The sequence below is a fragment of the Enoplosus armatus genome, chromosome 8 (assembly GCF_043641665.1).
Source record: "Enoplosus armatus isolate fEnoArm2 chromosome 8, fEnoArm2.hap1, whole genome shotgun sequence".
NCBI lineage: Eukaryota > Metazoa > Chordata > Actinopteri > Centrarchiformes > Enoplosidae > Enoplosus > Enoplosus armatus.
Genome location: NC_092187.1, coordinates 7,207,041 through 7,234,789, shown reverse-complemented (window position 1 = coordinate 7,234,789; position 27,749 = coordinate 7,207,041). Strand labels below are relative to the sequence as shown.

At 42.4% G+C, this 27,749-nt stretch overlaps 2 protein-coding genes and 1 long non-coding RNA gene across 4 annotated transcripts in view; 1 reads left to right on the top strand and 2 right to left on the bottom strand.

The window, feature by feature from the left end:
- Positions 1-128: 128 nt before the first annotated feature.
- On the bottom strand, positions 129-5,169 carry LOC139289476 (putative beta-lactamase-like 1). The gene is made up of 6 exons (XM_070911088.1): positions 5,064-5,169; positions 3,938-4,041; positions 3,682-3,839; positions 3,031-3,251; positions 1,275-1,380; positions 129-1,107 (listed from the first exon to the last, which is right to left on the bottom strand). Exons 1-6 carry the CDS (start codon positions 5,167-5,169, stop codon positions 129-131), a joined length of 1,674 nt encoding a protein of 557 aa, XP_070767189.1.
- A 3,808-nt stretch (positions 5,170-8,977) lies between these two features.
- On the bottom strand, positions 8,978-14,255 carry LOC139289055 (uncharacterized). The gene is made up of 3 exons (XR_011597452.1): positions 14,105-14,255; positions 13,363-13,558; positions 8,978-9,352 (listed from the first exon to the last, which is right to left on the bottom strand). It is a non-coding gene; the product is annotated as an uncharacterized lncRNA (long non-coding RNA).
- ephb2a (eph receptor B2a) overlaps positions 10,551-27,749 on the top strand; it is a 29,040-nt gene continuing 11,841 nt past the window's right edge. For both annotated transcript variants that reach the window (XM_070909953.1, XM_070909951.1), the window contains exons 1-3: positions 10,551-10,650; positions 24,872-24,936; positions 25,474-26,158. In XM_070909953.1, the coding sequence (XP_070766054.1) occupies positions 10,551-10,650; positions 24,872-24,936; positions 25,474-26,158 (850 nt within the window). The remainder of the gene's footprint in view (positions 10,651-24,871; positions 24,937-25,473; positions 26,159-27,749) is intronic.

The following is a 27,749-nucleotide window of genomic DNA, read 5'->3' as shown; positions in this document are numbered from 1 at the left end:
ACTGAAGAATAACTTTCCAAGATTCCTTTGGAGATTTGGACAAGACTAAATGATAGAATCGATTATGAGCAGAGGAGTATATAATAATATCAAAATATAGTTCGAATGAATCACATTCAATTTGAACTTTATGAAGTAAAGAATGGTCTGCCAGCTATCCTCGTCACCCTGTAAGTGTTGAGTCCTGGGGAATCAAACCCTGGCGACACACCTTTCTTGCTGAAGAGGTAAAAGTTGAAGAGTTGTCTGTCCTGTGCCTCCAGGGAAACTGAGGCGCTGTTAACCTTCAGCTTGCAAGGATATGGGCTCTCAAACACCACCCTGAACACCCTGTCCTGCAGGTAATCAAGCCGAATAGTTCGGTACTTGGATGGCACAGTTGTGTCTACCTGTGGTCCAAACTGCTGCATGACCAGCACCCCGTCTGAGTCCACCTTAATCTCATAGAAAGTCATATTCCTGTAAGTGAAAAAGCCCACATATGGAGATGGGTCAGGTGGTGGTCTAAGAGTTCGTCGAGCGTTCCTGAAAGCGCTCTCCACTGCGGGGATTAGATAGCTGTAGGCCTGACTCACAAGGTCCTGGTCTGCAGGCCGAACCCCGGCCATCAGGACCACCAGTCCCAGCTTGAGTCGTGGGACCAGGGAGAGGGTGGCCGCGTAACCATCTAGGTCCCCATCTTTCCTCACCACATCATAGCCGAGCTGCTCGTTGATCTCCCACGGTGTGCCGGTGGAGTTGGCGAAGTAGCTGCTGTGGCATCGGAAGACCGGGGTCATCATGGTGTTCAGGGTGTCCTGGCGGAGTAAAGTCCCGCCGTAAGCACCCAGAAGAGCCATCATGAGCTTGGCCATATCAGCTGTTGTGGAATACATCTGACCTGCAGGTCGATACCAGCCAAGGTTGTAGAGGGGGGCCGGCTGGCCATTGCTGTACACACCAACAGCCATCTTCTTCTGAATGGCTGGAGTTATGTTGAAACCAGTGTCCTCCATGCTAAGCCGCTCCAGAACGTTGTCTGACACCCAGCTCTCAAAGTCTGAGCCAGTCACCTTCTGGGCCAAGATGTTCGCCAATAAGGAAAAAGCAACATTGCTGTAGTGACATCTGAGGGAAAAGAGACAATGCTGTCACAGATGGACACAAAATACCACAAGGATCCTTGTTCTATGCATAGACCCCTTCTTTCCTTTAAGACCAGACCAGAAATGCACAGATTGTTTAAAGTCATCACAGTCAAAAATAGAGCTACGCAGGAAGGAAACAAGCCTTACTTGGTGCCTGGATCTGCAACGAGGACATCATCCTGTAACAAATTAAGAGCTGCCTCTGTGTCTCCACTCCAGAGGAGATTAGTTGACCTTAATCTTCTGGGTAACCCTGTCAAAATATTAGAACACCTTAGTGAGTAAAATTGGAAGTAAATCTGTGAGCTGTTTAGTCCATGGAGTCATGAATGCATTGGCCGCTTTAAAGAAGGGACCATGCTAACACTTCACCCATGGCACTGATGTGGCTCACTTTAATGGATGAAATAGATCACCAGCATACTGGACATCAGTCACAAAGCAAATGTTCTTCTGTTATATATGTCAGATTTTTGTTCCATGGGTTTGAATTTCAATCTGCTGACTCAATATTCTTTTACAATGAATGGGTGCCGTAAATCCACAGGAAGACTTTTTAGTCACACTGCAGAAGACACACAGCAGCAACTAAAACTGTCATGGTCCCAACAGGATATCAGGATCATCTGGCACAACCATATAGGTTTAACTTTACACTTACAGTGAAATATCTCAACGTCAGCTACATGGATTGTCACAAGATTTTGTACAGACATTCATGGTTCCCTGACAATGAATCCTACTGACTTTTGCGATCCCCTGACCTTTCTTCTAGCGTCACCATGAGGGTGAATGATTTTGGTTCAGAGTGAAATATCTCAATAAGTATTGGATGGATTTCCATGAAATTTGGTGCAGACATCCATGTTCTCCCCTGCATGAATTGTAAAAACTTTGGTGATCCTCTGACTTTTCATCTAGACTTTGTTTGCATGTTAGCAAGTGTTAGCATGCGACCTTTCCAACAGTGATTGTGAAGAAAAAGGATCACATCTCTTTCTATCCAGCAGCTTGTGTCATGGTTTGAGTCTGTCATCAAACAGAGATAGACCTCTACCCTCAGCAGGGCTTCCCCCTCTGTTAATCCCTCCTTTTCCTTCTGAGAGCCCAGAGCTGATTAGCTCTATCTCTGGACACAGCTCAGTGTAAGTAATTATAGCACCTCTCTCTGTTCATGTGAGCCCAGGTTAGCTAAGGTGTTGTAGTAGGTGGTAGAGACACGTCATTAAAAGGAATTGTCCAGTATGAGAGTCTAGACCTACATTTTGACCGATGTGCTTCCTTGACACACTGCTGCTATTTGACTGTGATGTAATGGGGTGACTGGAAGTGGAACCACCATTTTTATCAACTTGCCACTTCAAGAAGGGCAAGAGCTATCAGTCATTTTTTTCTTTTTCTCCAAAGTGCTTAGCTTCATTTGTTTTGTGTTCATGTTGGCTAATTTAAAATTTTGCCCGAGGTAGCCAGTGACCGTCCTGCCAACGCCATTTTGAATTAACACAGAAAACTGCAGTTGTTAGGAGCAGAAAACAGTAAATTGATGTTTTAAAAGTTATTTCGGTAAGTCGACTTACAACAACCTGCACAGTTGTGTCCATCTCATCCATGCTTGAGGCATCTTTGAAACCATTTTCTGTTGCTGTTTCTCATGAATGTAGCTATGTAGCTAGCTAACTATGATGTAAAATGACTTCCCCATTCTTATAATCCCACCTGGCAAGCTCTGATTGGTCGACTGTTTCTACGCTGGCCTACACAGGCCTATTTTAATCACTGAACAGAGATGATAGTGGGGATTCAGAGGTCTGGATCCAGGCTACACAGTTCTCTGAAATGTGTTCATTTAATGTAGGTTAATCAAAGATGGCCGCCGTGTCATTAAAGCAGATGGTGTGATTACCAGAGAGCTGGCTGGCCATCCTGCGCAGGGTGAGAGCCGGAGAGAGGCGACCGAGGGTCCTGACTGATGAGGATGCTGGCCCCCCACTTTTCCCCAGCGGGTTCTTGATGGTGAAATTGTCTGCGTACTTCTCCACAGGGTCGTCCAGAGAGTCCACCAGGCCGTCCTCCCACAGCTTGTAAAGCATCAGTGTGGGGAAGATCTTAGAGAGGCTCGCGATCCTGCAATTGCAGTGATTAAAGTGAGCGTAACACATGCTTATTCCAATTGATTAAGTAAATGTATACTGGTTTAATAATATATATAGCATTCCCTCTGTTGCTGCACAGATTAATTTAGTGAGTGGTTCAGTCTCATTGATCACAGGTCCTATATGTAGCTTACTACAATGAAGGGTTAATCCTAACCCGTACCCCTAATTCTAACTCTAAGCCTCAAATCAAATGCAATATCCAATAAAAGTATTAGACTGCAGGTTACATGATGTGAGGTGATGATTATTGCTGCTAATATTATGGACTGGCTGACTGATAATATTAATAACTAAGCATCTGGCATTTGGACAAATCACCACTTCCCTTTTGTCAGATCTCTGTCATATTTGAATCTCCTCCACACCTGTTGTACACACTGTGTGACTGTAAATCTCACCTGTACACTGTGTACTCATTGGGTGAAGATGAGGAGGGGTCGCTCGTGTTCTTCTTGCCAAAGTTTCCATTCCACAGAACAGAGTCATTTAAAACCACGATGGCTGATATTGCTGGTAGCTTGGTGGTGTGAACGCCGGACCTCAGGAGGACATCTATCTGTTAGGAGAAACTTCAGTAAGATCAACTCCAACTATATCCAGAAGATCTCCGTGATGAGACGTTTGAATATGAATTAGAAAAATAAAAAGGTTTACCTTTTCTAAGGCTGCCCTCAGCGATGTGATGGGATGTTTGAGGGGCGCAGGCTCAGGGAAGAGAGGGCACATCTCCTCTGCTGTCACTTTGTTTACAACCACTACTGTGAAAAAGGGGAAAGTCTCATCACATATGACAGTACATGCAGACTCAACTTATCTATCTGTCATGGTCGGATATACACCCTGACTGTACAACCAGAGATTCACAGTAAGGTCCCAGGTGTACAACATGTACTGTAAATTAGACGGCTTCGAAGTCGTTGAAATGTGTGTAATGTCACAGCTTGTGTGGGCGATGGACCACACCTGTCCCTCACCTGGGAAGTCAAACAAAAAACTTTAGCAATATTGGAGAAACTAGTAACAAAAACATATTTCCATAAACACGAACCACTGAACATGCTTCCTTTTATTTGGGATTTGATGTTTGATCCTTTCTTCCTCATCAAAAATCTGTCCATGTTGTAGTTTACATGTTTTTCTATTGTCCAAATAAATCTTGCTAACCTGAATCTTGATAGCATCGCAAACATTAGAGCACTCTTGGTCCCAACAGGACCCCTAGTTTGCGATATACATTAATACATTATTACTGATACAGTCTTATATTAAGTATCCTGCAGTTTGTAGTACAGCCGAATTGAATGAAGTGCAGATAATCTATAGTAGATATAGAGATCCAGCATGTAAAGACGAGCCATAAAACCCTCACATTGTGCAGTTCATTATTAAGTGCTGTAAATATGTCAACCTGCTTTCAAGTTCCCAGGGGCATGAAGTTATAAAGCTGAGTTGTTTTTATGATGTTTTGATTGATTCCTTCAGGCACAGCGTGTCCATACACCCTGAACACTGAGATTTATGTCACATACAAAGCATGAGCATCTGAAGGCCGTGACTGTTTTCGTTTTATCCAGAAACATCCTGCACTGCTCAGCCCCCCCTCCCCCGGCAGGAGTTAAAGTCTGCTTTAACGCAGCTGCTAATCCTGCTGCTACTATTTCCAGCTTTGTGTAATCCTTCTGCAGCTCCTGCAAACGAGCAATTACACCAAAGAGGCTATGGAAGGCCCAGGTTGGAAAGTCATGCTGTATTTCTGTTTATGTGTGGGTGTAAACTTTACCTGTCTTCAACTTTGGCATCCTGTACTGCCATATGAAGCAGCAGGTCATGACCACAGAGAGCAGAAAGAAGACAACCATGCCCAGCATGGTCCATTTCACCTTCATCTTGCTTACTGGTCGTTATAGGCAGCAGACGCAGTCTAGAAATAAAATGCTGGTATGTTAGTAGAAGGAATTGAAGAATGAGTGTAGCACTCTAACACGAAGCACAAACCTCACATCTGACTTTTTTCTTTGACTCCTTTCTTTTTCTGTTGACATGTAAAACGTGAAGGAAACAACTTTCATGAAAATTACTTTCACAAACAGCAGCTGCAAACAGATCAATTACCTTACCATGGGAGGTAAAAAAAATAAGCCTCAGAGGTCTCTCATTTTCTTTGTGTCATTCTTCATCTTCAGACAGCAAAAATCCACAATTTCATTTCCTGCGAGGTCCACAGGGGAGAAGCCAGCAGGACTGCATGAACTCAGCTCTACTGCTGCAGACCACTACCTACATGTACTTAATCCTGATTCCTGACTGTGATTCCCGGCTCCAGATGAAGGGCTGGTCGCCGTGACATCATAATCTGCTGGGCGATTCAGCCGCAGAGCCAAATGTAAGGAGGCCTGTAAGGTGGAAACCTGCTAAGCACTCATCCTCAGCAATCAAATCATCTCACATCCTCTGGGGTTAAATCCACGCATGCATCACTTATCCACTGCTGGATGCTCTTCATCATCACCATCATAATCAGAGGGACGGGGGAGGGTTAAGTATCATGTGGAAATGAATGAAGATTTATGAACAAGCACAGGTCTGATGGTCATACAGAGATGAAGGACTAAACAAAGCTGTAGAGCGTTCCTGTGTTCAGGGTGGACCAGCAGAGCTCTTAAGGTGTTAAACCATTTGTGCTGACTGCTTTTGACTTAAAGACAGAGAACAGATGATCTGACAGTCCACATAATGGAGTAGGATCATTCTGGTGGCCCCTTTTTTTTTGGCAGTGCATGTCCTGTTCTGAGGTCCTAGACCTGCTGCAGCTCCCCCTTTCTATCCTCCTCCTCCTCCTCCTCCTCACTGATGAGATGTAGTGCTCTGTGCAGGAGGCTCCTCACCACTGATCTTTATGTTATTAGAGGAGGTCAGAGTTCAGATGAAACCCCTGGTCTGTGTGAGAGGGTTAGTGGTCTGTTGTCTTTACGCTCCTGTCAGTCTTCACATGAACTCAGGTGACCAGTAGTCACTGGAGTGAAGCTGTTTATACTGGAGCAGTGCAGACCAGGACAAGATGTCAGGTGGTGTAGGAGCTGTTGTCAGGGCGATCTGTTAATCATGTTACAATGGAGGAGATGGGTTACCCCATGGATGTCCTTTTAGTTTGCTTATATAAATTCTCTGTACGTAAAATAAATGGTGCTCCGTACTTATGTCACGTGGTCCACCTCATGTGCTCCAGCTTCTCTTACTTGTTGCTTCCAAATTATGTATTTGTTTGCAGTTCCCCTTCCAACCACTAGAGGGAACTGTAGACTTTAAATAAAAGCTCTCCGCTGTGCTCTACTTGTAAGATCATTCAACCATGGAGGCTTCAATTACTGACAAAACGCATTGTTTCCTTGTCCATGCATAATTCCTCACCTCATACATATAATGAGGACATCTTGTATCAATATTGTTGTTTAACAAGGATGACATTTTCACTTACAGACATTTTTATTTCAATATATGTGAAACACCTGAGGATTACACGAAAGCTCTTGGTGCAATTGCTCTTCATGCTATTTGGATAACTAAAGGGTTAATCATTGGTTGTTACTGTGATCTTCTAGACCAGACTCCAGTTGGAAAAAAGGTATTTTAAAAAGAGATGTCTTCGCATGACCACGTCATTTCTATTCTCTAATCTTTATTAACACAAACAAAGGTCAGCAATCAGACATCGTAGTTCGAACAAAATGGCATATCAGAAATAAATATGAAAATACCATAAGAAGTCATTGCTTTGATCTAACATATATTGTTCCTTACTTACTGCAGCTATATTTCATTATTTTATTCTTTCATTATATAAACAATTGTATCATGTTATTATGGAACCATGTATTGTTTGTGTCACAAAAACAAATATAAACTCAAGGTGTTTGATCAGTTGTTGCAGAGCAACTGTTGTTTCCAAGAACACATTTCATGTTTGAATGTACAGTTCATCTGAGCAGAGACAAACTGAAGCTAAATAGTCTTCACTTAGTGCTTTTTAACATGAAGGGTTTCCAAGGGTTAGAGTTCAGCGTCTTGCTCAAGGACACTTCAACATGGAGAGCTGGGGATTGAATGATGAAAGGTATACAGTGTATGTTTTAAATGGAAGTTATCACTACATTGATGATACAATTGGTCCATGTCATCACACTACTGTTAAGAGTAAGAGAGAGAGAGAGCCGTCATTTGGCTGTATAGCATCGCCCTCCACTGGATTTGTAATTAACTGCAATAAACTGAAACTTCTGAGCTTTGACTACAGCTCTGAAACAACATTACCTTCTTCCATGTTACAATGCCGATTCGTACTTCTGCTGTTACTTTGGTGAAAGTAACGCAGAAGTGGTGTAATCAGTAACGCTTTACTCCACACAGACATTAGTATTATAAAGTAACTTATATGACAGCCCTCTTGACTTCCTGTTTGGGCTGTCCTTCCTTTTTAGGAGGGAAGCAGGAAATGCATCCATGATTACCACCTACTCCTGCTGCTCCTCAACTATATAAGCTGGTGGATTCAGTCAGTGTCTCTCTCTCCCTCCCTGTGTGATTGGTTTGTTGTATGGGTTAGAGTTTTCCTTGTGTTTTTTTTCTTTGTTCATTACACTTCACTGTACACTCCTTCAAACACTCAATACACTACTGATGTTACTGCATACTTTATATTGCCATTGGTTAACTTATTATTATTATTATTATTTTGTTAAATAAATCTTTAGTTAAAAGTCATGTGTTGTCCTATCCGCTTTGTCCTCCCCTTGAGCAGGACTGTGACAAGAGGACAACACTTATCACTTTAAATGAAAGTAACTAGTAATATGTAATATGTTACATTTTGAAAGTAACTTGCCCAACACTGATAATCAATATTTTGTTGTTGGACTCGGAGGACTTGATGCTGTGTATCTGTCCAGTGTTTACACCTGTCCCTGGTGTAGTCCAGCAGAGACTACAGAGACCAGGGCCCCCCACAGTGAGTGCACCACAGAAAGGCACCAGCTTTACTGCTCAATCTTTGACCCACAAGTCAACACAGATTACGTCTGATTGGATCGCTGATGCCGCGTCTGACCTACAATCTGCTGCGGTCTCATTGCCGTCTCCCTGGGCAAAGGTTTCCATGGGAACAAGCCCCGGGCTCCGCTAATCTGTTGTTTTCAGCCCTCCCTCATCTGGAGGAAGACTGGGTTCCTTTTTGTCAGGCCCATATTCTTCTGCTCTATTTCCTCCCTGAGCTCTCTACCTCTCTCTCTCTCTCTCTCACACACACACACACACACACACACACACACACACACTCTCTCTCACACACACACACACACACACACACACACACACACACACACACTTTCTCTCTCTCACACACACACACACACACACACACACTCTCTCTCTCTCTCTCTCTCTCGCTGTCTCTCTTGCTGTTTCTCTCTCTTGCTGTCTCCCTCTCTCTCTCTCACTGTCTATCTCACTGTCTCTCTAACTCGCTGTCTTTCTCAGTACCCCCCACCCCCCTCTTTGCCCCCCCCTCGTCCTCTCCAGTCTTGTGTTATGAAACGCTCACACAGCTCTGCTATAGGATCAGTGGACGTGACAGCAGCTAAAGCACCACATCAAACATTTACTCCTACAGTAGGAAATGTTACATTTTGTATGTCCATTTATTTATAATGTGAAATATAAAACACAGATAATATGATGTGTACAGGTGTGCTTATACACTATTTGGTCAAAAGTATGCGGACACCCTGACATCGCAGCCATAGGTGGTAGCTGAACATGTGATTCTGACAACATGAGCATGAATGTGCTGCTCTCACAGCCTCCACGCTGCTGTTTTCAGTCTTTCCTCCAGATGTTGGACCTGCTGCAGGGATGTGCTCCCATTCAGACACCAGAGCACCAGTGAGGTCCAACACTTATGTTGGTGGTCAGGTCTGGCTCTCAGTCGGTGTTCCAGTCGGATGGGGTTTAGGTCAGGACTGTGCAGATCAGTCAAGTTCTTCTACACCAAACTGGGAAAATCATTTCTTTATGGAGCTGCTTGGTACACGGGGACATCGTCATGTTGAAAGAGGAAAAAGACAAAAGCAAACTGTTCACACAAAGTCAGAGAAACACGGACTAAATTGTGTTCCAAAAATGTTCCACTGAAGAACCCTCTGGGAGGAACATTTGATTTCATCTCCAGTTCAGTTGCTTTCACTGTTCCAGTGGTCCAGTGAGTGTTGAATGCTTCTGTGTTGTGATAATGTTGCCCTACATGTACAGTACATGTTCATTAGACCGACATTATTATTCCCTTTTTATTATTGCTCTGCGTGTTAATATCCTCTCTTAATAACTGTTTTAATGTTACTGTCTCCTTCAGGGACCACGTGTGAACTCCTGTCCAAGTCTGCAGACAGGGTTTGAGGACCAGTCAGCTGGGATGGAAAGTCATCTTATCATTATTACATTTATTTGTATTATTTTTTTTATATATTTATTTATATATTCATTCATTTATTTGCACTATTGACCAAGTAAAGTTTGGGTCCCAGACCTCCAGGAGGAAGGTGACCTGTTGCAGGTCTAAACTTTTCTGAACTGCTGCATCCAAACTGTTGGGAGTCAGTCTGCTGGTTTATGACTGATAAAATTATTATTTCTAATTACTGCATCGTCTTTTCCCAGCACCCTGCCACCACCAGGGCCGGGTAGTGTGACAACTATGTTTATGTAAGTGCACAATTACGTGTGTGTGCGCGTGTGTTCATATGTTTGGTTTGAGATTATTATCATGATTATTTGTAGAGACCAAAAAGAAGAAAAAAGGTATAATATCAACAATACGTGCTATCTTCTTTTCTTTCTCTTCGCCTCTCCCCTTCCTGTCTTTTCTCCCCTCTCTGTAATAATAATAATAATAATAATAATAACAAACTTCATTTTCCAACTTCAAACTTTTCAAAACAAAGTTCACTTTCCACAGCAGGATGACTTGCAGTAGTTTTTCAAAGTAAAGCTCGCGTCAGGACCCAGTCAGTGGGGGCAGCGGGATGCCGGTGCTGTGCCGTTTTTCCGGTGTTTTTCCGCCCCCTTCCTTTTGGTTTCGCCCAAACTGGCCTGAGCAGCAGCTCCTCAGCCTTTATCCCTCTGCTGCTGCTGCTGATGAGGATGATGATGAGGACAAGGATGATGCTCTGCAGCTCTGAATGAATCCACAGTCAATGGCCCGCTGCTGGACGGCTGCGCGATGAACGCTTTGGCTTTTTACAGTCAAACGCCTGGAATAACAGTGATTATGGATATTCTATATTTTCTATGGATGCTGCCGGCGGTGTGCGCTGTCGAAGGTAAGCCGGTGTTTAACTCTTGTTGGACTGTGAGTGGTTGGATGTGTGAGGACGCAGAGCCCCATCATTAATGCAAAAACACAGACTACGTGTTCTAAGCGCGTTTTACAGCAGAGAGGACTCTGTGGAGAACAGTGGCCTTAAAGCTCGCTGTGCTGTGAAAGACTCGTTAGGAGGAGAGGCTGGAATTCATCTGCTTCTCTGGCTTTTACTCCTCATTTGACATCATTAAAGGCCGCCGGGAATATTCACCAGCACAGTCGCGTGTCTCCACTTGCCGAATATAATATTATTATCACTATCATTATTATTCTTTTAGGTCTCCGTACTGTTATCGCGCACTTTGGACTGATGCTCAGTCTGTGTGCCTCTGCAACATGTGTGCTTATTTCCTGTATTACATATGCAATACGTGTATGTAGATAATTACTGGGAGCAGCACATGAAGTCAGTGAATGCACCTCCGTAATTGAGTCTGGTGAACCTCCGGGATGAAGGTACCAGGCACAGAGTGAAGAGAGAATTCATGGATATTTAACATATCCATCCATGCTAATCTGCCCATGCATAACCTCCAAAATTACAAAATTGCAAATGCTATTAAACCTCTTCAGCCTTACTGACCTGCTGTGAGTCAGCCAGTACACGAACTCAGGCTGAGCAGCCAAACATTCTTCAAACCCACAGAACTTTATTTTAAATTCTAGTGTAGATCCCAGAGCCTCCAAATCATCTAGAATATTTCCATTTGATGGGGCAGCCATAAAAAAAACTTCAGTAACTTCAGTGAAGAGCTGGAACAAGATGATACAAATGCCATGCATGATGTTAACAGCCTTAAAGCTTACTCACTAAAAAGCGGGATGTTGGGAGGCTCACTATGTGATGGCTGAGGTATTAGACTTAAATGTGTGTAAAGGAGCAGAATAACTGACACACGTCTCAAATCATCTGCTGACTGAAGAGGGCTGTGACTTCATAGCACTTATATATATAATAGAATATATAATATAATATTTCATATATCACAATCACAAAAGTATACAAATTATTGGCCCCTGGCAGATCCAAAAATAGTGGTATCAGCAATCGTTACTCGTAACAACACTGCCTCTCTGCATGATATCTTTTCCTTTATGCTCATTTTACATGTCAAAGTCACAGGGGAACTTGGTGAAGACCACAACCTGCAGAATATCTGTCCTGGGACACCTGTAGGTCAGGAAATCAGCAGATGGGACTTCGTTCATATAGAACATGTTACATCTCTGCTAGACGTGACAGCAGCCTGTTTATTATTTTATTAATAAAGTACTCTATCTATCTATCTATCTATCTATCTATCTATGCCTGGGGTTTGCTGTAAGTTAGTTTGTACTAATTGATGAAATCCACATTAGTTGACAGATATGCACCATGTGAGCAAATGTTAAAGGAATTCAGACTGGTCTTTGACACAGGGCCCCTCTATGAGACGAATTGGGTAAACATGCTGCTGCTGCTGGCACGTTTATCAGTGTCCTCTCAGGACACACTGCAGCAGACAGATGCAACAAAAATGGTGATGGAGGATTTTCCACGACTGAAGAACCACTGCTTGTGATATTATTAATGTTATATTTAAATTCCTGAAACTGAACCATGGGGCACTACCAAAAGGCATCATCAGGGAAAATGTAGGAATGTAGGAAATGTAGGATGCCGTGGTTTTGGTGCTTGACCCCCACCAGGGACTGAATAATTGGAAGTGAAGTACATAAAACTGCTGGTAGTGCTGGTTTCATATAGAACTAAACTTTATTTATTCTTTTTCAAACTCTCAATGACTCTTTATAGTTTTACAAAAAATAAAACATAATTAAAATACAAAGCTGCAAAAAGGAGTGTGGACGGTTATGTGACTATTTGAGTCTGTTCACAGCTTCTCTCTCAGGCTGGAAGCCAAGTTGTTTATTTGCCATCATCAGAGGCTGCTGCAGTGATGATGAACTGCTGGAGGGCTGGAAAGTTTTCTCAATCTTTCACAGCCAATGAGTGTCATTTTACAGCCGTGCTAACAGTGTGGAAGCAGTTCAATGTGCTCATATGCCTGAAACAAGTTCTTGTAACATCCTGTCATCCTCAAAATTGATTTCCACTCTCCGCCAGAAGCATCCTACACTCAAGTACAAAAATATGCGGACACGTGGTGCTTCTGGTCTGGGTCTAGTTCCAATAAAGAGAAATCTTAATCCTACAGCATACAATGGTATTTTAAACAATAGTGAGCTTCTAACTTTGTGTCTGTTCTTACTGTGAGCCAGACCTGATCACCAACGTCAGTGTTGGACCTCACTGATGCTCTGGTGTCTGAATGGGAGCACATCCCTGCAGCAGGTTCAACATCTGCAGGAAGGACTAAAGCCAGCAGAGTGGAGGCTGTTAGAGCAGCACATTCATGCTCATGGTGTCAGAATCACATCCACCTATGGCTGCGATGTTGGGTGTCCACATTTCTTTGGTCATCTAATGTAACTTTAATGAAGTTGAGTTGGAACAAGCCGATACACACTCTTGAAAGAAAATATATGCCAGATGTTTAGTGGGAGCGCTGAGTGGAGCAGCCTGATTTTTGGCCCGAGAGAGAGACCAGACGAGAGCACGCTATCTAATGCAATCTGTTGCTCTTTTATAATATTGTAAAAGACTAAGGCCAAATGTAAAAAAGAATACCTTTATATGTCGTCTCTTTACTCCACTTTTCTTCCCGATTTTAAAAACAAACACTCTGGTTAGTCGTCTGGTCATCATTTCTGAAGCTGCAGCATGTTTCTCCTAATGGAAGCGTTTTGGGCCGTTGTAGCACGTTTGCCTTGTCGGCCACCGTATACACCACTTCATATGGAGGTCAAACTGAAAGTCAGCAGATCTGAAATGCGACAGGAAAGCTGTGAGCACACAAGTACAGTCAGTCTCGAAGTTCAAAGTGGAAGCAGGAAGTGAGTCTGTGAACTGTGGCGGATGTTTACACAGTTTGGGTCATAATTTTACTGTTTGCCTTCATTTTCTCTTCAAAAGAAAGTTGGCCAACATAGAGGTTTGTTTCCAACCTGTTTGACTGCACGTGTTTGGTCCCTTCTCTTTAGTGATGTCCAGTTATTACTGATGGGAAGGACAGACAAAACTCTGACAAACAAGATCCAAGTTGTAATAAACTGGAATTGAAGTGAAAGGTACACGGCCGTCGTTATTTCAATAAATCGGAGCCGAATAAAGATCAGACAGGATAAACAGCTAGCCTATGGAAACAGTGAGAGGAGTTCCACCTCCCTTCGCTCTGCTGCCATCTTCCCTTCACTGCTTTATGTAAGTTTCAGCCACATCACAGGTCATCCAGTCACCACCAGCCTTTATAGTCGCCTTTTTCTGCTCTGCTGCCACTCTCCATTCATTCACACACACGGCCTATTTTTACCTGGCAGGGCACATTTACGTCCGTGGAGCACAGATGTTCCCAAAGTGTTCATCCAGCGGAGTATCATGCGTCCTCGCTGCCTCTCAGCTGGAGTTGTATTGCACATAATTGCAATGTCTTGTACCAGCCTGTGTTGTTGCTGCCATTCACACTCGGCTGTCTCTCCTAGAGACGTTCGCACGGAAACAGCGCTGCGGCTGCGTGATAATTGTTTCCTTCGCAACAGGAAGACTTGTGATTAGATACAGTACATGGTGCTGAGCGGAAACACTCATCAGCCTGCAGCAGGAACATTAGACGCTGAATAATTTAGGCCCATTGAATTCCTATTGTGGGGCCTGATGGGAAGACAGTCCTTATGTTTTTTTTTTACATTGTACTGTTTTTTTTAAATCTTTTTTTAGTATTTTAGATTGTTCCACCATTCTTCACAGATGCTGGTTCAACTGAAATGATAAGACGACTATATTCAGGATCTCCCACGAGGGTTTGTTCAGAATTGTAATGACCAAAGTGAAGATGTTTAAATGTGACCCCTCATATTGGAGTTTTTCTGTAGGTGTATATTTTTGGGACCACCTGACCATCTCAGTACTGTCATTTGATTGGTGTGATATCAACGTTGGTCGCCACTGTTTAACAGTTTGTTATATCACTTAAACTCCAGCAGACAGTTCTGAGCGGCTCTGCTGCATGTATCTACTGGACCAGCTTGTTCCTCGTTGCTCATGAAGCGTTCATGTCAGCATCTGAGTGGTAATAACACCTGGGAAAGTTTTAAAGCTCATATATATAACATATAACTGTAAAATGATGAGGCGGTAGTCGCCAGGTCCAAAGGTGGCCGGTCCAAGTCCTGCTTGGACCAGACGATACAGAATGTGGACAAGTAGCTGGAGGCATCGGATTGCTCAATTGAAAAAAAAAAAAAAAAAAAAGTACTTAATTATATATCGACTTGGCACATAATAATATGGACATGCCTACCAAACAAGTTACTGAAGGTAATTAAACCCAAATTTAATGGATTTGATGCTATATTGTCAGTACATGGTGTTATTAATATTCACACAACCACCTCTGCAATGAGTTGATGTCAGAAACATGAGAATCTCTCCTGTCTCTATAATTCATCACATATGACCCGAACATGGCGTTAGCTGCATTTGTGACGTCAGCAGTCTGTGCGTCAGTCGCTCTGTGATTTACATCTCAGACTAATACTGAGCTCACAGTCTTCTAAGTGTGAGTTTTCTGGTTATTTTCCATCACAACATCTGGACCTGAGAAAGAACACAGCTAACGCTAGCTAGCCCCCTCCCACATGTTGACTGTTGTACAGGATAAAGAGATTAAACCTCTAGTGGCTGATAATCTATATGTAAATGTACAGCTTGATGTCTCCTATCAACGTCGGCTCTCAGTTGTCAGTCAGCCGATGTCACTCACAGGCTCAAGATGTCCAGAAAATATTGTGCACGATAGCTGTGGAATCATAATTAATATTTCGTTACACAACAAGAGAGAAGAATTCAAAATGTCAGTTCGCCTTATTCAACCTGACATTTGGCCTCATTCATTAGAAGCAACACTTTTTTGTTTGTTCTTGGAGAGGAGCCAGCCCGGCCTCAGTGGCCTTTGCTGACATTTCTCAGAGGAGGTCAGTTATCTAAGCCAATCAATATTCAGTGTTTGGAGCAGCTCAGTGCTCTCTAGCCTCTGGGAGCAGTGACAGAAAACACTGAGCATTGAAACAGCCCATGACCCAGTTCTTCGCTGGCCGACGGTCGCTTCACCAAACTTGGGAATTTGAACTTGATAAGTGAATGTGTGTTAGCATGACAGAGAGCCACAGCAGTGTCACATCAGAGGCCAGACTATGGAGCAGCTAGCAGCCAGGAACATTTAACTTACTGTATTTAGCTTTGTGTTTTAATTGTGTCTCGTCCGTGTCTAACTTGTGTAGTTCAGGCCCTGACATAATAACACATGCCATCCTTTGCTGTGTTTTTAAACAAGGAATCAACTCAGGAACCAGTGATGGTAAAACATGCCATCATGTTTCTCTTCAACACTTTAACATTATGCACTTCCTTTCTGCTCCACCACCTTCACTGTTTAACTGTGTTTCACCATCACTTATTACCATGCACACATCCTAATAAATTAGAAATATAAATATTTAAATTGACAAGATATGGAATAATATTTTGCATGAATGTACTTGACGCCTTACATGAACATAAATCTTTATCGCACACTTTGCACACTCCATCCTTTTAAACATTGTACAGCTTTTTACTTTGCACAGATATCTTTTACATGTGTTTTTATTTTAAATGTCTTTTTTATACACTATATTGCCAAAAGTATTCACTCACCCATCCAAATAATTGAAATCAGGTGTTCCAATCACTTCCATGGCCACAGGTGTATAAAATCATGCACCAAGGCATGCAGACTGTTTCTACAAACATTTGTGAAAGAATGGGTCGCTCTCAGGAGCTCAGTGAATTCCAGCGTGGGACTGTGATGGGATGCCACCTGTGCAACAAGTCCAGTCGCTCCTAAATATTCCACAGTCAACTGTCAGTGGTATTATAACAAAGTGGAAGCGATTGGGAACGACAGCAACTCAGCCACGAAGTGGTAGGCCACGTAAAATGACGGAGCGGGGTCAGCGGATGCTGAGGCGCATAGTGCGCAGAGGTCGCCAACTTTCTGCAGAGTCATTCGCTACAGACCTCCAAACTTCATGTGGCCTTCAGATTAGCTCAAGAACAGTGCGTAGAGAGCTTCATGGAATGGGTTTCCATGACCGAGCAGCTGCATCCAAGCCATACATCACCAAGTGCGATGCAAAGCGTCGGATGCAGTGGTGTAAAGCACGCCGCCACTGGACTCTAGAGCAGTGGAGACGCGTTCTCTGGAGTGACGAATCGCGCTTCACCATCTGGCGATCTGATGGACGAGTCTGGGTTTGGCGGTTGCCAGGAGAACGGTACTTGTCTGACTGCATTGTGCCAAGTGTACAGTTTGGTGGAGGGGGGATTATGGTGTGGGGTTGTTTTTCAGGAGCTGGGCTTGGCCCCTTAGTTCCAGTGAAAGGAACTCTGAATGCTTCAGCATACCAAGAGATTTTGGACAATTCCATGCTCCCAACTTTGTGGGAACAGTTTGGGGATGGCCCCTTCCTGTTCCGACATGACTGTGCACTAGTGCACATAGCAAGGTCCATAAAGACATGGATGAGAGAGTTTGGTGTGGATGAACTTGGCCTGCACACAGAGTCCTGACCTCAACCCGATAGAACACCTTTGGGATGAATTAGAGCGGAGACTGAGAGCCAGGCCTTCTCGTCCAACATCAGTGTGTGACCTCACAAATGCGCTTCTGGAAGAATGGTCAAAAATTCCCATAAACACACTCCTAAACCTTGTGGAAAGCCTTCCCAGAAGAGTTGAAGCTGTTATAGCTGCAAAGGGTGGACCGACGTCATATTAAACCCTATGGATTAAGAATGGGATGTCACTTAAGTTCATATGCGAGTCAAGGCAGGTGAGCCAATACTTTTGGCAATATAGTGTATGAAAGACTCTAACAGTACTTGTTTATTTTTCTTTTCTCCCACTATGCTCATTGTTATTAAACCTCACTATGAAGTCCAACAAGCATCTTTTCTGTTGAATATGCAGAGAACATTTTTGTTCCCAGAGGTTTGACCCCTTTGATGTTTACTTCTGCATTTCGGAGTTAGAACATTATTTGTAAAATGAGCCGATAAATACACAGGGATTGAATTTGAGGGGAAAGAAATAGAAACCACTCAACTTTAGTCACACCATGCCCTGCTTCTGGCGGTAAAAGGCTCGAGTGCTTCAGTGCATTCTCCCCAACAAGACACTGAGACTGTGAATCCACTGAAGCATGTTGTGTTTCCCCAGGATATCAGGTGATTTAGCCCATCTGCTCCATCCGTCTCTGCAATGACTGTGTTATCTCATGAGAGGAAAATATCAGAGTTATCAGTATTACACAACAGAGGAAAAATAGTATATAACTACTATGACTTGAGAGAAGTTTTATCAATTACACTTCATTTAAACTCACTGGCACAGGTCAGAAAAACACAAAGTTCTACACTTTGAAAGCCGCGTAGACTCCACTGCTGCTTTCATTTTTCACGACAGGAATAAGAAAGAAATGATTCATTCACAGTCGAAGAAACGCATGAGAAACTCATAAAGCAGGTTTCATCTCTTTCACGGCATTTACTTGTCTTTACTTACAGGAGGGGTGTTTATTATCAATGCTGATGTGTTCAGGTAACATTACCTGAAATACTAAAACAACTCAAGGTCCAATTACTAGCTTTTTTCCCGGAGCTTTCACACTGTCTTCATCACTGGATGTTTGCTCAGTTGTCATGGAGATGTGTCACTTGTAATGACCAAAGTGAAGATAGTGGGAAGATGTGTTACCGGAGAGAGGCAGAGCAGAGCACTCAGTGATTGCTTTGCTTTGCTTCCTGTCTTCTCTGTCTGTTTACTCTGCTTGTCATGCTGCATGGTAAACCTACTGTATGCTGCTTCAATCTGTGGAGCAGCTGATTGCATGGAGGCCAGCAGGCAGCTTGAGGCACAGACGCTACAGTATCTGTTTGAATGTGCAGAGGAGGAAAGTACATCATGCCCACGTAAGCAATGAGTATCGTACCTTTTCCTCAGAGCTGAACTCCCACCTGGACAAAAAATAGCAAAAACTGTATTTCTTTCAACAGAGTCCAGGTCTCCAGTGGCAGACCAGGCCTGTGTCGATAGGAAGTGTGTTCAAATAATTTAGTTAAAGTTTATGTCACAATGTTCAGTGCCACTAAACCTAACCTTGAACAAATATTAGCTGCCTGTAGTCATGTAGCCAGCTCTATAGTCCCCTGCTGCTGGAATATATCATTGTAAAAACTGTGGTATTGAATGTTTTGCAATTGAACATTCAGAAACATCACACAGTACTCCTTTCAGAGGCGGGCCCCTGGGATTTTTGATATTTATTGTGTCAAAGCTGTTGTCAGCTGCTGTCCCAAAGTTTCTAGCATCACCTCTGGATCTAGACTTTGAGTGTCAACTTTAAATTTCACAAACTTTGGAAAAATACTATGTGATCATTGTAATCTCAGACTTGTCTCTTCCACCAGTCTGCTGCTGTTCTGTCACGGAGCTGTCAGTTCCCCACAGAGACTGAACCGTCTCTAAATGTCTTTATTATTATTATTATTATTACTGCACTGATGTATAGAAAGATATCAGACAAAGTAGCTTGTAACATTGTGCAAGAATATTCTGTTTCTAGTATATTTATTTTAGTTTAATCACATATAGGTGGATCAACATTGTTTTCAGAGTTTCTTATGTATGAGTGATGTTATATTTAAGTTATATCACAATTTATTCTCAGTGTGAACAACTGTAAGACAACAGCATGAAGAATATTGAATGGGCACAGAAAAATGGTCAGATTATGGTCCATGAAGGGTGGCTGACCAATGAAGGAGGCAGCGACAGGGATTACGTTTCCGGGCTAAATCCAGTTCTTCACCTGTGAATGTGCATCTTGGCCAGGCACATTCTTGGTGACATGTCCCACTATCACGACTACTTGGCCTTTGTTCAGACTTGTAGATCTCCTGTCCCATTTCCCTTTGTGCTGAAGGCTCCCAGTGAGCATTTCCCAATGAGATGGTTGTCAGCGTACATGGCTTGAGGGGGTGAAGCGTCTCGGCGGCCCATCGGCAAGAGATTTGAGGTAACCCTGGTCTCAGGGTCATAAGGAATGCTTTGGCATCTAACTTTCTAGCAGGTCCGGGTGGACGCATCGGGTAATCCTTGTGTTTGTTTTTGCAGCTTGACTTGGTCTCATCTCAGACTTGAAAGTGACTAGGACTTTTCACACACTCGTCCTGAGTGGCCCTGGCTTATTTACCCACATGAGTTGTGTCAATTAGTTTGAGACAGTAAAACACAACTTTATTTAAGATTATGCACCGTGTGATCACAAACTAAACTAAATAAGGTTTTTTTTTAGTGCATGTGATGGCTGACTGTATGTAAATATGATCTCTACATTGTGGGTAGTGAATCATAAACTCTACTATAACATCAATACTAGAGGTTACATTTAGTTAAGTTAAATAGTGTCTAATTATGAAAAAAGCATCAGACTAAGAGTGTCTTGAAGTCTGAAAGCGGGTGCTGAAAGCAGCATGGCGGGCAGCGCTGTGACATAAAACAAAGTGAATTTCGCTGATGTATCCCTGTGGGTTTAATCCAGCGTGGCGTACAGAGCGTGGCGCAGCCTACAAGGATTATGTGTGCTGGACTTGGCCCACTCTCTCCTCCTCTTTGCCCTACTTTTCATTGAATCATGCAGAGAAAGGCAGAACAAGAGCTCTCTCTCTATATATATATACTGCAGGAATGCAGGGACAGATGGAGCCAGTGGGAAGGGGAGGGAGCCATTATTGGACAGAGTGAGCTCTGCAGTGTATGAAGCATCACATCCGACACAGGGTTTACTGGAATATTAATTCCATCCCTGAATCATAATTCATTAAGATGATACAGCTTGGTAAGAACCAAGTGATTTCTGGCAGCATATTGTGTCCACTCAGTTATGTTCAAACTGCAGAGACTGAGGAGCTGCCACGACGAATGTCTAGTCACGAAAGGAGGGCAACATATACTACTGCACCCCCGCTCTTGCCAGCCCACACTGTCCCCATTTCCCTACTCCAGCTCCCATCAGCAGCTCCAACCAATCACAGCCCGCCTGCATTTTAGATGCAGCACTGCTTTTCATTATTAACAAATATATTAACTTGTGTCTTCTAAGCTCCTCTCGCTCTGATCTCTCTGATCATGACACATTTCATCAAAATCCATCTGCATTTTGCCTCAAGGAATTTTCTGCAATTTACAGACAATAGAAGAACCTTGTATCTATAGTTTGTATCAATCAATGAATATTTAGTAAAAAGATGCAGTCTGCCCATATATAGTCAGTACCAACATGCTGGAATATTGCAATATACAAATATATACACTGTGTACAACTACAAATGTATACAGTACATATATTAACACAACAAACAGTATATAATGATTGTTCCTGTGAATGACTATTTATACCATATTGTCACAATAGCAGACCAATTAGCCTCGATGTAAATACTGAAATGATTTGATGTTTTTTTCAGGTTGGATATCTAAGTCCTTATTGTGTCATTATTTGAAGATATGGCTGGGTATAAACCCGCTGTACTTTTCGTACCAACCGAAATGTGTCCGAAAAGAATCCTGGGCATCGATTGTCTGGTCAGATTCATAATCACCTATGGGAAAAAGAAAAAAATATCTGGCTCTTTAGCTGCAAAATGCTCCACTTTGTTCACCAGCGAGTCTCTAACTGTATCTGTCTGCCTGCTGCTGAGCAGGTCGTGTACAGTGGTTTTATCACTGGAAACAGCTGCTGCTGGAAACCAGGAGGATGAGAGCCATGAGACTGAACCAAAAACAATGAGCTGAAAGAGGCTAAAACGCTCTGTAGAGCTGCAGAGTTGGTGATAATTATCTGTGTGTTCGTCGCTGCGAGTAACATCTTTCACATTATAGATATCAATCTGATCTGTTGTTTAAATTTTAGACCATTTGTTGAGGCATGTGTCTTGTGGCTGCTTGTGTTGAGACATTTACTGTCACATTTGAGAACTTATTTTGACAGGAAACACTTTTGCTACATTTTAATAAAAGTTCAAAACGCCCCTATTAACTCATTTGCTCTTTGTAAGAAAATCATGTTTAAACTCATATAATTAGTTGCTTGTTGACGACTGATGACAGTGTATCAGTGCTGCAGCACAGAGACACATTCAGATCTCCAGCCTCCTCTGTTCCTCCTGCTTCCTTCTTGGCTGAGTCTGTGGGAATTGGTTGCGGGTCAGTGCTCATGGCCTCTTTATTCCTGTTTAGCGGCGGCTCTGACACCTGGCTCGCCGCTCCCTCCCAGCTCCTCATTAATCGCTGCTGATACTAACAGGAAGCGAGCAGCCGGAAAAATGGGCCATTTGGATGCAACAGTGGCTGCTCGCATTTCAGCCTGACTCTGCAAACCAATACACGACAGACATTAATAATATAAAGTTAGAATCTTTGTGTTGACATGAATATATAACACAAAAGCTCTGTATAACACTGTTTTGTATTGTATGGTTTTGTTAGGTGTGATAATAGTCCTTATACATAACTTTAAAACTGGCTGTAGTTCAAAAAATGGTTGACTTTGAGGAAGTTATATAGTGCAAGTTATATACATAGTATAAGTTATATATGTAGTTTAAGTCATACAGTGACAAGTTACATATAGTATAAGGTTGATAGTGCCAAGTTACACCACTCACAACCGAAGGATGCAATAACATTTCAGGACATTGTGAAGGTCTTTCTGGATCTAATGATGATCCATTATTCTCTAGAAAATCCTCCACACAGCTGACCAATCACAGCGTAAAGAGGTTGTTTTCACAAACTTGGAGGGCCTCTCATCTCTAACATTATATGCAAATGTTCACACTAACTGTATGTGAAGGGCTGCAACTAACCATTATTTTTAATTAATGATTAATCTACAAATCCTCTCCTTGAAGAATCTGGAACCAGACAATGTTTTTGCCTGAAGAATGATTGAAATCATTAATCAATAGTTACCAATACGTTTTCTGTTGATCGACAAAATTATTTTTCGACTTATACTTTCAGCTCTATGAGGCGCACTTTGGTGTCGCTCATTAGAATAATTAGAATAATGCCAATAGCCATTATTGTGTGGACACCAGTGATCCAGTGTGTTACGCAGTGAATGCTGCAGTTCTGGAGTTCTGAAAGCAGCATGTTGGAGGGCGTTCAGTGAATTCCTTCTGCTCTGTTTGTAGGCTAATAACTGCTTTTATGCATAGACTCATTGAAGTGGGCAGACTGTGTGTGTGTGCAGTTGTGTGTATAAGGAGTGGATCATATAGGCAGACAATAAAAGCACCAGAAAGAAACAATCATCACTCAAAAGTCTTACTATTGTCTTTTGTAATCAAATTTGAGAACATGGAGGCAGGCAGTGAGGAGCTGTGATTTAAAGCCACTAATATCATCTCTGTCTTCCCTGAAAGCCACTGAAGAAGAGGCTTTACTCAGCAGCAGACTCTCAGGATGATGTGAATAATTGAAGATGTGTTGGAGTCCTAGCAGCATGGTTTCACCTCTCTGTGGTGGGGGGATGGCACGAGATCATGGAGCTCACTCAGAGGCTTATGGATGTAGTGACAGAGAGAGCAGATGTCTGCTGATGTCTGGACTGTTAGGGTGTCGTGGTGTTCAGCAGGCGCTCAGAATACAGTTTGCACTGTGTTTAAAAGATGCAGGGGGCTGTGTTGGTGTCAGGAACTGGTGAGATGATGAAATACAATCCAGGAAGTCCAGTTTGAGAAATAGATTCATGAGTTTGAAACATTGCACAGAGGCTTATGATACTAGACAGGTTAACAGCAGAATTACATTGTTCTTATTACAAAGTCTGCATGCTCGCTGTGCAACATTGAGTTGAAATCAATGAGTGTTTTTTCACACAGTTCTGATAGTGAAGTAATGAAAACATAAAACTTTCTCAGACACTCTGCAGGTGCACAGAGTCAACAGGCAATTTATTAATCTTATTAATATCTTATCAACTTATTCAGACGATACTTTTGAAGGCCAACAGCTTGTTCTGGATCGGCACTGCAATTAAAGGACCACATCCCTGTTTTTTACTACAAATCTGCCATGATGATTCTCTCTCTGCATCTTTTCTTTCTCCCTGTCTGTCGCACACATGCAGCTACACTCAGGAGAATACCACGAGGCCTTGGTGCTGTCTCTGTTGGCTGTTTATTATCATTTCCTCACACATCCCCACCTTGTCATGACTAAATTAGCCCTTTGTCTTCTAAAAAGCCAGACGGTTTTCGTGCAGTGCAGCTCTGAGTAATTACTCATTAATTATGAGTCAATTTAATTAATTATTCATGGCTCGTCTCATCTCATGATCAATTTAGATACTAGAGGACAGTATTAATAATGACTTTGTTAATTACTTTTCCGTGTGATGTAGTGTCTCTGCTCTCTCCCAGAGGCTTAATGTTTCTTGTGATGTCATCATTACAATACGTTGTGAGAAACTGTTCAGTTCAACTGTTTAAAGTTCATTGTGGATGTGAACTACTTTTAAGACTGAAGTGCTGCCAATCAAAGCGCAGACAAAACCTCAGAAAATGCATGCTGTGGCATCACTTTTAAGGCCTTCTCTGAGGTTAATTTCAGACATTCCTAAATATATAAAAGTGAATGTAAAAATGTGATTTTATTGTTTTTGTGTTATTTCATTTCAAAAGCAAGTTGTGCTGTTATGGGCTCAGAGCGACAGCAGACACCAACAACAGGATTTATGGAAAATATGCTTTTAATTTATCTATATTTAACTGTACTGTGTAATTACTTAGCTTATTCAGATAAATGTATTTGTGTGATTTGTTTAAAATACATTATACATCCCAGAAAAATTACAATTACTGAAATTATAAAAATTATTTTCCAGTGCAGTAGTTAAAATGGGAATTAATCAATTTAATTACTATGGAAATAAATCAAATATTTTTTCTAACTCTACCTTTTTCGTCTTCTGCAGAAGTGCTAATGGATTCAACAACAGCAACAGCAGAACTGGGCTGGACCATCAACCCGTCACAGGGGGTGAGTGGAACAAACCACGACACTACAGTGTGCAAAACATGCAGCCAATACACAAATGTTCTGTTACACCAGCTTTTAAAACAGTCTCTCGCCTCCAATATGATTCAGTTCCTCCATCTTTACGTAAAACGCAATGAATCTCCAGCTTGCATCTGGAAATACACATGTGCCTTTTTGAAAAATATATGTGTATATTTTTACTGTTTTTATGACAATGTATACAGCAGAAAGATAAATAATCAATGGTAAGATGTGGTCTTTATATGAGATTAAGGCAACTTCCTCAGAGCATCTCAAATATCCAATGGCCTCCAAGGAAACTGTCCTCACCAGAAAAATGGCAGCACTGGATGTTAAATGACAAAGTTAAGTTGCTCTTTAACCACAACACATAATGAACATATTGGTAGTTTTTGAAAGCATTGACAAACAAGCTATTTTGTTGTTTATGTTGGAGGACTGTTACTGTCAAAGTATTTGTAGTGTATTTGTTGTGTGTCACTGTATCAATAGTCTTGTTTGTTGTCTGTCTTCCAGTGGGAAGAAGTCAGCGGCTATGATGAAAACATGAACACCATCCGAACATATCAGGTGTGCAAGGTCTTCGATAGCAGCCAGAACAACTGGGTACACACCAAATACATCCGTCGGCGCGGTGCTCAGCGCATCCATGTTCAGATGAAGTTCTCAGTGCGCGACTGCAGTTCCATACCCAATGTTCCCGGCTCCTGCAAGGAGACGTTCAACCTGTACTACTATGAGTCTGACTCGGACACTGCCACTAAATCATCTCCACCCTGGATGGAGAACCCCTGGGTGAAAGTGGACACTATAGCGGCTGATGAGAGCTTCTCTCAGGTTGATCTCGGTGGCCGCATCATGAAGATCAACAGCGAAGTCAGGAGTTTTGGACCTGTTTCACGCAACGGCTTCTACCTCGCTTTCCAGGATTATGGCGCCTGCATGTCGCTTATCGCTGTTCGAGTCTTCTACAGGAAATGTCCTAGTGTGATCCAGAATGGTGCCATCTTTCCTGAGACTCTGTCTGGAGCAGAGAGCACCTCTCTGGTGGCAGCCAGAGGGGTGTGTGTTCCCAACGGGGAGGAGGTGGACGTACCCATCAAGCTGTACTGTAACGGGGATGGGGAGTGGATGGTACCCATCGGGCGTTGCATGTGCAAAGCCGGGTACGAGGCGGTGGAGAATGGCACAGTCTGCAGAGGTAAGGAGCCCGACAGTTGCTGATCTACTATATGACACCTCTGTTTGTGTCTTCATGGGTACGCTGCTTACCTTCTTGTGTCAGAAGCAGATCATTTCATTCAGTCCTTCCTTTTTGCAGTTCATTATGACAACCATAATCGAGCCTTAGCCTTAAATTGAGTTTTAGCAGCATGGCTCCTGGTATGAAGATACAGGCAGGTCAGTCGGTCCACCAGTGTGGTCCAGACTGCAGTAAAATTATGTACAGACATTTGTGGTCTCTACCACATGATTCCAAATGAGTTTGTTGATGCCCTGACTTTTAATCTAGTTGCGCCATCAGGCAATGAAAAATCAGGGGATCACGAAAGTCAGTAGGATCCATCGTCTGGACGATGAATGTCTGCATAAAATATCATGGCAATCCATCCAATAGTTGTTGAGATATTTCAGGACTAAATTGGCAGACCGACTGACCAACTGCCCAAAGCCAGGCTGCTAGTGTGGCTAAAAACAAAGCAGCAACTCTGTAGCTGGTAGTCTCAGGGTGTTGTTTAAGGACACTTTGTCCACAGGAACAAGGAGAAGTGAGGTGACTCACTGCAGCACCCTGCTGCTCTGTACTGCAACCTGCTGCTCACCTAGTCTCCTTTGTTTTTGTTCTAAATGATTTAACTTGACCATTTAAGTTTTTCTTTTCTCAAGTTTACAAAAGTTTACAAGAGTGAGTTCATTCAGTGTTTTGATCCTCTCTACTCATGACGTTTCAGTTCCACAGTCTTAAATTAGAGGTTGTTTTAGATGCTCATTGATGTAGCAAAGCAATAATAGCTAATGATAAAGCTGGCCAGAGTCACTTAAGTTAACTTGACTTAAAATTTGTGTGGTAATAGTTACGTTATGACATCACATATGTTCAAATTACTAAGTGGCATAATCTATTGATGTCTAGAGACTTTTCAACCAGGCGTGAGCTACTTTGCATTCAAAACTTCTGGCAGCACTGTGGATATTTTCTTAGGTGTGCAATGATTCTGATTCACCTTCTGGCCCTGGATCTGTCAGCCGTGCACAGTTTCCCTGGTATTAAAGTCTTCTATCTGATCCGTATCATTAATCCTGATCAGGTCCTTCACTGTGTTTTGGTTGAGAGGACAACACTTCACTCGATGGTCAAAGGTTTTTCAAACTTAACACTATCTTCAAGGACTGAATTATCCTTGTGGGATTAGCTTTGCAGCTGGATGTGTCCAATGACACCTGGTCCAGGTTGTGACCCTGACTATAGCTCCATATTTCTAAGAAGTGTGTGTTCCTATACTTTGGAGATACACTGTACAGTTACCGTGGTTACAGGTGTCACAAGGTTAGTGGAAACTGTTTTACTGTTTCTACCAGCCTATGTGTGCAGGGGCTTTAAACTTTAATATCCTGCTTTCTGATGGTATAAACATATATACATACTGTATACGAGCATCAATAAAAGGTATAAAGGGTATTTCTTTACTTTGTTTCTGGAGTACAAAAATGAGAGAGGGATGGTGTCAACTGGTAAATACATCATACATTTCTCATCTTTCCCAAAATGTTGAACTTTTCCTTTAAACCTT

Excerpts from the sequence above, each read along its gene's own strand:
- LOC139289476 (XM_070911088.1), bottom strand. The coding sequence starts at position 5,169 with ATGAAGGTGAAATGGACCATGCTGGGCATGGTTGTCTTCTTTCTGCTC. Across the intron at positions 1,381-3,030 it reads GATGGCCAGCCAGCTCTCTG|GGTTACCCAGAAGATTAAGG; the intron begins GTAATCACACCA and ends ATATTTTGACAG. Across the intron at positions 1,108-1,274 it reads GTTGCAGATCCAGGCACCAA|ATGTCACTACAGCAATGTTG; the intron begins GTAAGGCTTGTT and ends CTTTTCCCTCAG.